Genomic DNA, 15,896 nt, shown 5'->3' on the forward strand with positions numbered 1-15,896 from the left:
GCGCACCCTGTAGGGAGGCACAGAGGAACATTCCAGGAGGCAGTGTGGGACCTGGGCCAGCCCCCACAGGGAGCGGAGCGGGAGAGCCACCCAGCTCCGCTATGCCCCCATATCTGCTCCAGCCCCACTCCGAGCCTTGGCCCCATGCCCAGCCTCAGCTCCTGGCTGCAGCTCCAGCCCTCTCCCCAGCCTTGGACCCCAGCCAGGGCTCCATTCCCAGCCCCATCTCAGCTGCGGCCCCAGCCTCAGACCCCTTACCCCTGTCTATGTTCCCCCTCCCAAGCTGCAGCCCCACTCCCAGCCCCGGCTCTGGCAGGGGCACGGACAGGGTCAAGGAGGGGCGCAACCCTGAAAAGTTTGGAGACCACTGATTTAGGTGGACAGCAGTATTCACTTGAAACACTACACCCTGTTAGACAGCATTGATAATCGTGTCCCAGTGGGAAGTAGGCTCTGCTGACTCATGAAGGTTATGTCTTCACTGACAAAAAAAGGGTGCTTTAGCTATTATTCTACTGGAAAAACATAGTGGAGACAATGCACTTTAGTTTTATTTAAGGTAAATGAAGCAAAGTCAACCACATTGGGGTACAATGCTGACCTGCTAGCTACCAGCATTGGGGTACAATGCTGACCTGCTAGCTACCTTGTGGCAAACACTACGAGTGACTTGTTTCCACGCTCGTTAGTTATCTTGCTGTTTAAAAAACATCTGTGTGTCAGTGGAGACAAAGTCTGAGACAGGTTGTTTGTGGATTAGCTCTCCGGAAGAGAGAGGGAACATTTAGCATATAAACTGAGCAGTCCTAAGGCAGCAGCCATGCTTGGGGAGACTTAGCTCAATTTTGTTATACTACTGCTAATTTCTGGGTTAATAAAACCAAACCCCAGGAAGGGTTGAGTTCTGATTCAGCATAGTTTGTTGCCCATGTCTGACAGCAGGATGGAGAGGGCATCTGCTGACAATGGCCTTGCTACTTTCTTTACAAGAAACTGAACTACATATAGAAACAGTAGATAGAGCACAAGTAGAAATAGGAACAGTACTCATGCCACCTGCTGGTCATTCCTTATAATATGTTCACATACTTCAAAAGATAATGTACTCTGAAACCCCCTCCAATACCAGTGCCTCTCCCACCCCTCAAAGACATGAAAATTTCAACAAAATAAAACTAGAAATAATCAGGTGGCTTAACCTTAATCTTAAATAGATTAAACCACATGACACCCTGGAGATTAATAAAGGGCCATAAAGGTCATCCTTTTTTGACACCTATTTGCATTTGATTTAGATTTTACCTGGGCTACGGCAGAGATCACTGTTGGCAAATCAAACAAAGGCAGTCGCAAAATATTAAACAAAGAAATAGATGTAAAAACTTTAGTTGCAGTTAGTACATTCTCTTGATCCAGCAGAAAATACACTCCAAACGTAGCCAATGAGACCTTTAAAAAAAAAGAGGAGGGGAGGGGGTGATTATTTTTTCATTACTTTTCTCATCCTGCTTAGTTTTACTTTTCAATGATTCCTGCTACAAAAATATGATGGTAGCAATTAAGAGCTGGATGTTGACTACAGCTTAATGCAAACTGAAACACAAACTGTGCTACTATTCATGCATTAAAACGAACATACTTCTGTCTTTAGACTAAATACAAGCTCTTATATCTTGTGGTATAAAATTCCATTTCATACTTAAGTTTGTACACACATAATATTCCCATTGGATTTCAGTCTATTTGAAGGTCTCAATAGTTTCCATTTGTTGATTGGCACTTGTATCCCCACTGTCTGCTTTTTCCACAGTATATTGGCACTGTCATTTTAACAAGCAATTGCATGCCTACTGACATAAACAAATGAAGGTGTTTCTGTTAGAATGGGGCAGGAAACAGATTTTTGGTCCTGAATTGGGACAAAAAGTCCATCGCACATATTTATGGACTGACAGTGTGAGGAAACATTCCATTCAGCGCACATGAAACACTGTGTGTCAATTTTGACGATTTTCATTTTTAAATTTTATTTACTATAATTAGCTTGCATTTCAAAATGAAAAAAGTCATTTTGAACTAAAGAAAAGGACTTTTTTGTTTCAAAAATGTCAAAATGGGAAACTGGCAACTCTGAAATTTTTCCAATTTTTTTCCACAAGAAGTGTCAAAACTGTCCCTCTCCCATGAACAGGTTTTGTTTCAATGAATCGGCATTTTCTGAAGAAAAATATTTAAGTCGACAAATTCCCAACCAGCTCTAGTTTCAGCCTTACTAGAAGGTCATGAAGGATCACCTAGGTTTTACTATTCCTAAAAACATGTGACATTCTAATAAAGGTCAAATTCTCAGCAGCTGTAAATGGACAAAGCAACTGAAGTCAATGAAGCTGCAGCCAGATATAAAGCAACAAAGAATTTGGACATGTACGTTTTACACGAGTGCTCTGAAAATCAAGTTAACTAACCCAGGCATTTCACACAGAATGGATGTATTTTAAAGGCTTATGTTTTGTTAAAGATGATAAAAAGGAGAAAAAGATACTTCTCTACTTTTAAAAAAAAAAAGGAGGACTTTTGGCACCTTGAGACTAACAAATTTATTTGAGCATAAGCTTTTATGAGCTGTAGCTGTAGTTCACGAAAGCTTATGCTCAAATAAATTTGTTAGTCTCTAAGGTGCCACAAGTACTCCTTTTCTTTTTGCGGACACAGACTAACACAGCTGCTACTCTGAAACTTCTCTACTTTAGTTTGACAAAACAGGACTTATCCAGGTGAGGATCTGGCCCATACTTTCTCCTATTTATTGAAGTGATTAAGTCTGAAGGGCCAAATGCATTCCTAGTGTAACTCCACTGAAACGGAGTTGGGATGAAGTTGGCTAGAAGTCTTGTTATTTTTTTTTTTTTAACAGTTTTAGTTTCTTAAAATTCAGAACCTTACAGTTCAGTGGCAGGGAGGGGAGTGGCAGAGAGGAAGGGAAGGGAAGGGAAGGGAAGAGAGAGGAGGTTGCTAAAAACAAGGATTAAAAGCATCTTCCAAACTTTAAAAAGCAGAAAGGCATAATGATAACAGAGCTGGTCACCATATGACCACATGATTTTTCAACAGTGTTTACTTATATAATTAAATTGTATCATTTTCTTTCTTCTGCAGGAATTTAGGAAGGGATGAAATATGTTACTGAGGTAAATGCACAAATGTATTATGCAGTAACAGTTGCACTTCTGCAATTATTATTTAGTACTTTACAAATCATGCATCATAACATGGTTGTGATTTATAATACACAAATAAACATCAGTATCCCACTTTTACAAATGAAAATACTAGCAGAGAAGAGTTAAAAGATTGGCCTAAATTCATACAGTAAACTGGAATTAACCCATGAGTTTCTGACTCCCAGTTATGAATTCAATCTACTAACACATGGTCCCCCAATTTTCCAGCAGATGTAGGCTTTAGCTCAGAAGATCAGGTGTGCTGCAGAAATAAATGTGTTCACTTATGTTGTTTTTGGTACTTTACTATAGCAATTGCTTGTTATGTGTAGAGCCTTACCAAATTCATGGCCATGAAAAATGTGTCGCGGACCATGAAATCTAGTCTCCCCCTGTGAAATCTGGTCTTTTGTGTGTTTTTACCGTATACGATACAGATTTCACATGGGACACCAGAGTTTCTCAAATTGATGGTCCTGACTGAAAACGGAGTGGGTGTCACAAGGTTATTTTAGGAGTTTGTGGTATTGCCACCCTTATGTCTGCACTGCCTTCAGAGCTGGGTGGCTCGAGAGCAGCGGCTGTTTACCAGGTGCCCAGCTCTGAAGGCAGCGCCCTGCCAGCAGCAGCGCAGAAGTAAGGGTGACAAAACCATACCAGGCCACCCTTATTTCTGCACTGCTGCCTTCAGAGCTGGGCAGCCAGAGAGTGGCGGCTGCTGATTGAGGTCCCAGCTCTGCAGGCAGCAGTGCAGAAGTAAAAGTGTTGTACTATGTCATCCTTACTTCTGTGCTGCTACTGGCAGTGGCTCTGCTTTCAGAGCTGGGCATCTGGCCAAGAGCCGCTGCTCTCCGGCTGCCCAGCTCTGAAGACAGTGCAGACGTAAGGGTGGCAATAACCCCTACAATAATCTTGCGGAACCCTTCCCTCCCAAAACTCCTCTTTTGGGTGAGGACCCCTACAATTACAATACTGAAATTTCAGACTTAAATAGCTGAAATTATTAAATTTACATTTTTTAAAACCCTATCACTGTGAAATTGACCAAAATGGACCGTGAATTTGGTAGGGCCCTAGTTATGTGGCTTCAGAGGAGGGAAAAGAAAAATTCCTATCTGACTTCTGAATATAGCTATGCTATCAGTAGGTGTGGAAGCGTACTAAACAGATTGTGACTTTTGTGAATAACTGCGAGAAGCTTTATTTGCTATGTAGGGAGTTTGATGGGGGAACCTCTAACAGATGCTATCAACTTCAAGGAGTGTGTCGGAGGGAATTTAGCTTCTGTCCTTCTCAAGTATATTATCCAACACAGCCAGGCTTAAGTTGTCTCTATCTCACTCCGATGTAAGGAATCTTTTTTCACCCACAGAAAGTTATTCTTCTCAGAAGAACTAGAATGTGTACCTCTTTCCCCACCTCCACCCCAACCTTGTTTCCTTTTAAAAATCTGAGCATGGAAAAAAAGCAAAAACTTGTCTTAGATGCTTAATGGGGATATCAACAAGAATCAACGCTATTAAAAAAATAATGTGTGACTGTTTACATTACAGAAGGAGGGTCTTTGGATTAAGGGACTGGACTGGACTGAAGAGATCTGGATTTCATTCCTGGCTCTGCCACAGATTTCCTGTATGACCTTGGAAAAGTCACAATCTCTCTATGCCTCAATTCCCCTATGTAAAACGGGTATTATAATAATACTTCCAGACCTCACAGAGATATTGTGGTGATAAATTCATTAATGGTTGTGAGGCTGTCAGATACTCTGGTGTGAGTGATAGCTAGCTACAAAAATGGATATTGTTAAGTAACGCACCATAAAAGGGATACAGGTTAAAGTTAGCATGGAGAAAGTTGTCAGGTACCCAGATGACTTCAGAACATCTATTTCATGTTCTCGTATTTCCACAACCTTCTTCTGATATGAAGGTTCCCATGCATAAAGTTTAAGAATCTAAATACAAATAAACAGAAAATTACATCTTAGTAAATCAACAGCAGTGATTGTTAAAATGAGTTTAAATTCCAAAAATGTACCTGCAAATGTTGAACAATACAAAACTGTAAATATCCAACACTTGCATTTTCCAGTGGATAGCTTCTACAAATGAAATATTGTCCCAGCAAGACCCAATATAACCCAAAATGAGATTTGTTATGAAGAATGCTATAGTGTAGTCACCTTGAGCTCTATACATTTCACTGTGCTCCTGTTTTGGTGGATTACTTATTATTCCAGATTACTACTATCAGCATTCACCCCATGTACATTTTAGTTTATTAAATTTATTCACAGAGGTGCCACCATCTGACTTCATTGTAACCCTCTTCTATCACTTTCTGATGTGGGAAAAAATCAGCTTGGTAAGCTACACGCTTATGTCATTTTTCTGGTGCACAGCATGTTAGACTGATCATCTCCAGGTGGTGTGTCCAGACAATACTGTTATCTGATAAGGAAGTAAATTTAAAGTGTGGCCAAAGGACTCCTAAGGACACCTGAAAACATCCTTTACTATTGTCCAGAACACCAGACAGAAGAATTTACATATACAAGTAGGGCCTAACCCTTTAGCTATGTGAGTAGTTTAATTGAAGGAAGTATGCCCATAGAATCTGGAAAGAAACTCTTAGGATCCATCTACATGAAAGATACTATATAAGGTGGTATTATGAATGAAAAGAACACAAAATGCCCAAGGAAGAAGAGGTTTCAAGCTTTGTATTGGCAAATAGCTACCAGTCCATCATACTAGCACTTTCATGATAAAAATATTCTCTATCTTACTTGCAACCAAGAAGCAACATCTTAAAGAAAGTATTATATACATTTTATAGCAGCACCAATGTCTGTGGTTAGAAATCCACAAAACTTCAGAAAAATGCAGAACGAACTGTGAATAATTTGAAGTACTGGCTACTTCAATATTTAAAAATTGAAGAAGCATAAATAACAAATAGTTTTTCAGAAACAAGAACAAATTTGAAAAACTCAATTTTGTTCTTCAAGAAAAGTGAAGTTTAGTGAAGATTTCCAACCATCTAATGACAAACTATCTGTGCTGATTAAAAAATAAAACAAGAGAACATGATCAAAATATCATGGGTAATCTATATTTTATAATCACATCTCTTATTTTAATAATGCTTTAAAAATCCACTTTAAGTAGTTATATAACAGAATATATTTTCCCCTAAATTCTTCTTTCCTACATTATCAGTCGAAAGGTTCAGTGACAAAACCCTAGTTTTCTGAATAACATAGTCGTTCTTCTTTATTAGGGAGAGCAATGAAACTCATTAGCTGCTGGTATTACCTTTATTCCATGCAAGATTTCATTTAGTAGTTTCACTCGCTGATCTGTATTCTTCATTTGGCTTTTCTAGTTTAAAAAAGAGAGAGCAATGCTTACAATTTTTTAAAAAATATCAGAGATTCAAACATATTTTGTGTACTTCAAACAGTGAACACAGCTACTACTCTATTATTCGCAAAAAGAAAAGGAGTACTTGTGGCACCTTAGAGACTAACCAATTTATTTGAGCATAAGCTTTCGTGAGCTACAGCTCACTTCATCGGATGCATACTGTGGAAAGTGTAGAAGATCTTTTTATACACACAAAGCATGAAAAAATACCTCCCCCCACCCCACTCTCCTTACAATGCGTATGATAATCAAGGTGGGCCATTTCCAGCACAAATCCAGGGTTAAACAAGAATGTCTGATGGGGGGGGAGGGGTAGGAAAAAAAGAGGGGAAATAGGTTACCTTGCATAATGACTTAGCCACTCCCAGTCTCTATTCAAGCCTAAGTTAATTGTATCCAATTTGCAAGTGAATTCCAATTCAGCAGTCTCTCTGAATTTCAGCAGTCTCCCTGGATTTGTGCTGGAAATGGCCCACCTTGATTATCATACGCATTGTAAGGAGAGTGGTCACTTTAGATAAGCTATTACCAGCAGGAGAGTGGGGTGGGGGGAGGTATTTTTTCATGCTTTGTGTGTATAAAAAGATCATCTACACTTTCCACAGTATGCATCCGATGAAGTGAGCTGTAGCTCACGAAAGCTTATGCTCACGAAAGCTTATGCTCAAATAAATTGGTTAGTCTCTAAGGTGCCACAAGTACTCCTTTTCTTTTTGAGAATACAGACTAACACGGCTGTTACTCTGTACTCTATTATTGACTCTCTTGGAAAAAAATTCTTGTACTGTACACGTTACATTGTCAAATGTACTTCACATTTGGTATCTGACGTGTATATCATTTTATCATCATATGATAAAAGGATTGGTATGTCCTCTCTAATAGCACTTTTTCTTTAAAAAATATCATCTTGATTTTTTTGTAATACTTCCTGCAGCATGATTACAGTAATAACTGCATTTCTTAGATTCTAATTAAAAGCTTCCTAATTAGAGTTTCAGTTCTCAGTGTTCTAGAATTACAAAATAGATTAATCTTAACAATGCTTAAACATCTAAATTATGATTTATAAAAAAAATTGTGATGTTGATTCCTTAAAATCTTGAATAGATTATTCATTATATTTTTCCATGGAGTAGTAACCATTTGCAAATTGACTTTAATAGTCACTCACAAGGAGTCAAATCCTACTCACCTACCACATGTAAGTAGTCCCAAAAAACTGCTGAAACTATTTCTGTGACAAAAGCAAACAGAATTTGGCCCAGTCTGATTTGTGAGATGTGAAGGAATACTTAGGTTAAAGAGCATATTTTGAAAAAGTAATTCCTTTCCTCTGTTACTGACAACATCTTTGATGACTAAAACCTGATTTTTTAAAAAAATCCTCTCTTCTTACTACTTATGCTAGATTTAATTTGTGCATTTCACTCAATTCGCTCAATGAAAACATGCTAGTCAGTTTCACTTAACACCTTTCACACTCTGGTTATTAGGATACTTAGGCAGAACACTTTGGGTTGCAAACAGTGGCCAAGATCACTGCACTCGCCCTCACTGTTCTCCTTCTCCCTTCACATCACTGACAAGATCTGTATGGTGAGGGGAACTTCTGTGTAAAAATCTGCCCTCCCCTTCCTCCTGGTGGAGGTCAGCTGTGGCACTGTTTTCACAGACACATAGACCAGACCTCTCCACAAGTCCATGGCCCTCACTGCATAAGCAGCTAGAAACAGGGTATGCTGGGGAATACAAATAGCTTCCCTTATAGCCCTGTAAAGTTTCCTTGGAAAAGATAATAGTTTGGGCTGTTTTTATTCTTTCTGTGGATCATGGGCAGCTGTGGCCAAGGGAAGTCCATGATAAAAGGGTGCCAATGGAGCTGTGGTATCAGGGAGCCAGAGAGGGGTTGTGGAGGCAGGTTTCAGAGTGGGTCGTGCAGCCTTTTCTGAGTATTGGGGGGGCTAATCTGCCCCACACACACACACACCTCAATGGGATGGTGTGAGTCAGAGCATGAAAGTGAAATCTCTGAGAGGATCCTCACAAAGATATCTTTTCCCAGAATTACCTCCTGCACCTTTTACTACAGATCATGGCCAGATCATTTCATCTCTGCTGAGGAAGGTCACTTATTCCACTTCCCAACCCCCACTTAAATTAATTATAGTAATCATGGAAAGGTTTGTAAAAGCTTTTTTGTTAATTAAACCTAGATTTAGGGCCTAAATCAAACGTGTATTATTAATTTAAATGTATTGAATTACTGGCACACTCACTTCTGTGACTAACTCTTCTGGTCAGTATTTCACACTGTAAGCAGAGTGTCCGGTTTGTGGTGTTTATCTTTAGGCATATGATTTTTTTTTTTAAGACCTGCTCTTTACTGACAGAAGGGAAGCCATGTAACACCTATGTCAACATCCTCTGCTCCTGGGGATTAACACCCAAAAACGTATGGGCTACCTCTCCTATTTTCTTTTCCTTCTTCACCCCCAAACGAAAACTGTGAACAGGGAAAAGATATAGGCCCAAATCAGTTGCTGACTCAATAGTGCTTTGGGGACTAGATAGCAAGTGTGAAAAATCAGGAAAAAGGGTGGGGGGAAATAGGTGCCTATATAAGACAAAGCCCTGAATATTGGGACTATCCCTATAAAATCGGGACATCTGATCACGCTATTTAGTACTCCACATGGGTGCAGCAGTTGTAGGATTTGGACCTTTGGATTTTTGACTTCCATTTTATTTAATAACAAGCCCCTGAAAACACACCTTACTATTTTGTTGGTATTTTAGTCAGTTTTGTCCTAAAACCAGAAATCCTAACTATTGCCAGAAATTTGCTAACAGTGAGTTGAACAGGATGACTTGTGTGTAAAGTTAAGCACATGCATAAGTGTTTGTAGGATTATGGCCTATAACACTTCTACAGATACACAAAATCTCTTCAGTTTATTGTTTTTTGTTTATAGATAAAGTTTAGTGATCTAAATATTGATAGACGATATACCAAAAGCTCCCCCTCCAACAAAGGAATCTGGTTATTTTGTGCCTACATTAGTTTTACGTTCTTCTTTAAAAATCAGCTCTTCATTGTAACACCACAATTGTTTCCAGCATTAACATTTAGATTTCTTACCCTCAGCCGTTTCACTTTTGCAGCAACAAAAGCATTTATAGGTATAACCAAGACGAGCACTGCAACACCTGCTAGCACTGATGGGCCCAGTTCTTGCCAGAGAAAGACTATAGCCATCAGGATCTGAAAAGGTGCTGACCATAGAAGGTTGAGGTTTACAGTCAGTTCCATAAGTTGTTGAGCATCTGCTGACATCAAGTTAACAATGTCACCAGTTGTATATTTTCTCCGTGAAGAATTAGCTAAGCTTAAAGCCTGCAACAATAGCAAGAAACCAAAGTGTACGGTTACAAAATGAACTACCTTTCTTAAATATGTACTTTATTTTAAAGGTGTTTTCAAAGACCTGTCTTAGCCATAATAAAGTAACAGCTAAATTGCACTCAATGGATGAGATTCCCCGCACTGCTTTGGCCCCCGCATATGAGCTAAAGGGGCCAGAGTGGGGTAAAGGGGTTTTACAAGCCCTATATGAGGCCAAGAGAGAATACCCCCCAGTGCAGAAACCAAGGAAGACAGTTACAGGCTGTCTTAGGAGTGCAGCACAGAATCTCACCTAATGTTTGAGGCTAGTTTGAGTCTCCTGAAAGAGGAGGTTGTCTTTTGGACACATTAAATAGAGACAGTGAATTGTTTCAGCCCTTGCATCCTTCAGATTGTGCACAGTAAGTATAAGATGCACTGTGTAGCAACCCATGCACAGTCCTGCCTCATTCATTACACAGTAAATTTAAAAGGGGGAAAAAAGAAAACATCTTTGCCTCATTTGCTGTGCACTACAGTACAGTAAATACTTTGTAGCTCACAAACTCAACATAGACCAGCTATAGAGATATCTTCTCTCTCTCCAGAAAAGTTCTTGAGCTTTATTAGCACCTAAGCTTCCTTGCGCTGAATGAGACAGGGCCTACTACATGTATTAGCTATGCACACATTTACAGAGTTCATCTAAAACATCAGGTGAAAGTTACTTTTAAAAAAACACAACCGTTCCTAAACTATTGTGCATACTGCAACTTTCAAAGTAGCACTGCTGTGCCAAATCAAATCCAATTTTCACTGAAATGCTGAAGATCTCAACTTTTCTCCCCTACAGAGGAGATTTCCTGGCCAAAATTTCAACTTTCTGCTCCCACCACTTCAATGCTAGAGCAATTCAAGGAAAGGTTGCATAAGTAGTTTTTATTTTTTAAAAAGGCTAGGGATGGAGGGGAATTCAGCCTTCTTTTTGCTCAAAAATGGATGAATCATTTTTGTTCAAACTTACACACACACACACACACACAGCCCTCCACCTTTACACACAGACCAAGGCTGGAAACTTTCCAGTTTAAAAAAAAAAAAAAAAAGTGAGTTTCAGAGAACAGTAAGCAAGTGAAAAAGGGGGTAGCTCCCAATCCAGCAACTTGCCCTACCCTAGCAGACCCCTATATCTCCACGGATTCTGCACTGATGCAGAGCTTCCCCCATTTAGTTGTAAGATGGGACTCTTAGAATGGAAACATGCAATTTTAACTTCAGCTGTTGCTAGTGCTACAGTTATAGTTCAGGCACCTTTATTAATATTTTCATCAATCTACAACATCTTTGTTTTTGTAGCACTTCTTTTGTCTTTCAAAAGGGAGACATTTGCCCTTTTTGGAGATTAGCGGGTAATGTTAGAAGAAGCAGTTACCTTTCTGTATATCAGGCCAACAGCAGCAGTCTTAATTTTGACAGAGGTGAGCATATTGAAACGCTGGTATAACTGATGGACAAGTGTCTGCAAGACAACCACGACAAGAAGAGCAATGGCATAGCTGTATCCCTTCCAGCGTAAATCAGAGTCATTTTCATACAAAGTTATCATTTCCCTGCAAATGAAGGCATACAAAATTTTAAAATCTGTGCATTAATCAACAATATGCATCTGGCAAACGGTTTCAGTAAAACGGATACATTTACAATCTGTGTAGTTATTACATCCACTTTGCACAGGCCAAAATGAGTCTAAAACGTGCAAGACAGTGGAGAACCAAGATATTCAAAATGTGGGGAGGGGAGGCAAGAGAGAGTATTCGTCTGTGTGCTGCTTTGCTGCCTTTGAAACAATTCTCAAATGCCACAGAGGGGGACGTTGCTGCTGATTTCACTGGTAATGAAGCACAAATACAGGGTGGTTAAAAAAAGTCTACCATTTTTTGTTAGAAATATAGAATAAAAAAATCAGTATTTGCCAAATGAAAAGAGTAAAAAAAAATATCAGAAGTTAAAATTAAGTTTTGTTACTAGCCTGAAAATAGACTACCACTAACAAGTGACAGAGTAACAGCCATGTTAGTCTGTATTCGCAAAAAGAAAAGGAGTACTTGTGGCACCTTAGAGACTAACCAATTTATCTGAGCATGAGCTTTCGTGAGCTACAGCTCACTTCATCGGATGCATCCGATGAAGTGAGCTGTAGCTCACGAAAGCTCATGCTCAAATAAATTGGTTAGTCTCTAAGGTGCCACAAGTACTCCTTTTCTTTTTACTAACAAGTGAGTGTAATAAACAATGTAGAGTAGTTGACAGTGTCATTCTAACATTTCCTTTCAGACAATTGCAGATGTAGGTCTCAGCAAGGTTTATTTTTAGCAAAAATTGTTCCATAGCTGAGGGTGACAGCCGCAACAGTCTAAAGGTTAACACAATCACTTATGTTCATGAATTCTCTGACAACCAACCAGGTGAACAACCGTGTTAACCACCTTCCCTTTATTGATAAAAATCACTTCCTCCTCTCCCTTGGCAGAGTCATTTTCAGTCTTCAATTAAACCTGAATTGTAGTTATTATAATTTCACTGAACTTCCATGCTTTTGTGGCTGAGATGTAGGTTTTTCTTTTTTGTTCAAGCTGCTCCAGCAAACGAGAAAAATCTACATCTAAGCAACAAAAACCTGGAAATTCAGAGTTTTGACTCTGAATTTAAGCTAACACTTAATATGTACTTTTTGAGTTAGTCTGAGAATCAGCCTTCAATTAGCTTTGCATTTCATTTGTTTTTAGTTCTTGATTCAGATTCTAAATTTTGAAATTCTTAAACACAGATTGCACAGATGGGTTTTGCATTTGTCACAGTTCCTGGGCTAACTGCCCCTCTGATCCTCCTCTAAATACACTCCCTCTCAAGTCCCTAGTAGTTGCCTGCCTCTTAGGATGAACCACACAATTCTCCCACTCTCAGACCAGGCACTGTGCTGCAGTCCCTTGTGTATCAACCATGATTACCTTAGGATTGCCACCTTGATAATATTTAGAAACTGACCACTCCAGCAGGAGTGTCAGAACCTCCCTCACCCTGCCTCTTCCCCCAATCTCCTGCCCCATCTTTTCCCCTGATGTCCCACCCCCACTCCTCTTTTCCCCTCCCCCAGTCACTCGGTGCTTTTCCCCTCCCACCCCCCACCACCCAGGTCAGGAGGGACTCGCCTGTGAAGCCAGGGCTGGGAGCTGCAGCTGCCTGATGCAGATAGGGGGCCGCCGCAGCTGAGTAAGGGCTGGCGCGGGCAATGACCCAGTGACACCCCACCTCCCCCCCCTGCAATAACTGGACTTTGGGTGTCCAGTCAGTAGAGGTGACCAGACACTGTCAGGTTCCCTTTTCTACCAGACTTTCTGGTCGAAAGCCAGACACATGGCCACCCTAGATTGACTCAGTAGGTCTGATGTACGTCCAGACCCTACAATTCTGTTCCTTCCAAGAATAATGACAGTTGCAACCAGACAGCTTTTTTAAAGTGGAGTATTATTTATTAGAACAATAGATTTTTCTCTGAAATGTAATCATAAAAAAAGAAGAAAAAAAAAAGCCAGTCTACACTCTTGCCTGTCTGTCCCTAAAGCTTAGCACTCCATGGACATGGGGAAAGATCCAACTCTTTCAGATTCCTCCTCAAAGTCTCTGTCACTGTCAGCTTCTCTCCCCTTGGGCAGCACCTGACAATTAACTCTCACTTCCTCTCCAGAGAAGGACTTTGTAACTGGTTTGCAGTTTGTTGTAAAGAGGACACAGGATCATTGAGGGTAACATTTTGCCTCATTGTCTTTCAAGTGCCTGGATGTTCTTGTCTGGACAGCCATTGTGTTGCCTTCATGCACAGACCACGCTGAATTTTAACATTTTAAGCATATAATAAACATTCCACTACCTCCAATGTAAGTTAAATCAATTCTGACATTTAAGGAAATTCAAATAAATCCATACTAGTTACACAGTAACTTTACCTCACTGCCCAGGTCACATACAGCATTCATAAAATTGCTACATAACCGTATTCTTAGATCATTACATAGCAGTTCCATGATGGTCACAGCATTTTCACTTCAAGCATTTTTTAAAAAAAAGTTCCAATGACTTCATACCACAACTTGGTATATAACCTGAATTATGAAATTTTAAAAATATGATTCCTTAGCTTGAGCAAATACATTATTAGGGAACACTTACAGTTAATCATGCTAAGGAGTAAAGTACTGTTTATGGAGTAATTGTATCTGCTCTGATTAAGTCATATAGGGGCTGTTTACACAGCTGACCTGAAATCTACTTCAGAGTCAAAACCTTATGACAGGTTTCAGAGTAGCAGCCGTGTTAGTCTGTATCCTCAAAAAGAAAAGGAGTACTTGTGGCACCTTAGAGACTAACAAATTCATTTGAGCATAAACTTTCGTGAGCTACAGCTCACTTCACTGGATGCATGCAGTGGAAAATACAGTGGGGAGATTAATATACACAGAGAACATGAAACAAAGGGTGTTACCATACACACTGTAAGGAGAGTGATCAGGTAAGGTGAGCTCTTGTCAGCAGGAGAGCGGGGGTGGGGTGTGGGTAACCTTTTGTAGTGATAATCAAGGTGGGCCATTTCCAGTAGTTGACAAGAACATCTGAGGAACAGTGTGTGGGGGGGACATGGAGAAATAGTTTTACTTTGTGTAATGACCCATCCACTCCCAGTCTTTATTCAAGCCTAAGTTAATTGTATCCAGTTTGCAAATTAATTCCAATTCAGCAGTCTCTCATTGGAGTCTGTTTTTGAAGTTTTTTTGTTGAAGAATTGCCACTTTTAGGTCTGTAATCGCGTGACCAGAGAGACTGAAGTGTTCTCCAACTGGTTTTTGAATGTTCTAATTCTTGACGTCTGATTTGTTTGAGGAAAGACTCATGAGCCTCCTTTTGACACATGATGCGTGAAGCTGCTACGTACCGGATGTACATTTTTAAAACATACTTTGGTGACTAAAAGGTTTCCTTCATTTCCTCTTCCTCCCCACAATCTTCTGCATTTTTTAATAAGACATTTACTAGTTTTCTGTAATACAATAATGTTTCAGAGATACAGGTTGATAGGCCTGAGTTCAGGGGAAAATTTGGATAACTCCATGAGCCAACTCTCTTTGCTGGTGGTTTCTACCTTGTGTTTCTAGGAAAGGGAAACATTTGCCCCACCTCTCAGTAGATGAACCACTTTGAGTGTATTTGTATTTCCTTACTTTCTTCCTTCCCCCGTTGTGTGGAAAGGGATAATTTGCACCGTGATTTTCTATTTTTTTTTAGCTTTTGTAACTCAGGCTTCCCCCCAACACACACACTTTTAAATATTTCATTGTTTTCTTTAATATAGTAACATCTGATATTTCAATATCAATAGCAACATCATATTAGCCATGTAACACTGCAAAGAGAGAAATGCATCTCTGCTATCAATAGGGTTCATAATTCATAACTAATCCACATTTTCTTTGCCTTATTAGCTCCTTATTAGCTCCATTGATATTATATCAATGCAAGGCAGGAAGGAGCTCCCTAATTGGTAGTATTGATAGAATGCTATTTAGATCTACAGATGTAATAAACAATCAGCCAAATATTTAAGAAAATATGCATGAAGGAAATTACAAATTCAAACTAGAACTGTCAAACTGTGACTATCAATATTTGCATTTCAATAACTTCATGTGAACGGCTGCGTGCAATCTGCTAGGACATGGGCTGAGTGGAATTCAGTCAGAGACTCATTTCTCAATGACCTAACTTCTCAGTCTGTAAATATCAGAAGTATCTTTTGTTTATGTTGGT

At 39.6% G+C, this 15,896-nt stretch overlaps 1 protein-coding gene across 3 annotated transcripts in view; it reads right to left on the reverse strand.

Annotated features, from left to right (window-relative positions):
- The window catches only part of LOC140894923 (multidrug resistance-associated protein 1), a 71,862-nt gene that overhangs the window by 33,618 nt on the left and 22,348 nt on the right, over positions 1 to 15,896 (reverse strand). For all 3 annotated transcript variants that reach the window (XM_073303853.2, XM_073303835.2, XM_073303844.2), the window contains exons 5-9: positions 11,470 to 11,647; positions 9,795 to 10,049; positions 6,542 to 6,607; positions 5,041 to 5,178; positions 1,303 to 1,449 (exon numbers count right to left, since the gene is read on the reverse strand). In XM_073303853.2, the coding sequence (XP_073159954.1) occupies positions 1,303 to 1,449; positions 5,041 to 5,178; positions 6,542 to 6,607; positions 9,795 to 10,049; positions 11,470 to 11,647 (784 nt within the window). The remainder of the gene's footprint in view (positions 1 to 1,302; positions 1,450 to 5,040; positions 5,179 to 6,541; positions 6,608 to 9,794; positions 10,050 to 11,469; positions 11,648 to 15,896) is intronic.

The sequence above is a fragment of the Lepidochelys kempii genome, chromosome 1 (genome assembly GCF_965140285.1).
Source record: "Lepidochelys kempii isolate rLepKem1 chromosome 1, rLepKem1.hap1, whole genome shotgun sequence".
Classification (NCBI taxonomy): Eukaryota; Metazoa; Chordata; order Testudines; family Cheloniidae; genus Lepidochelys; species Lepidochelys kempii.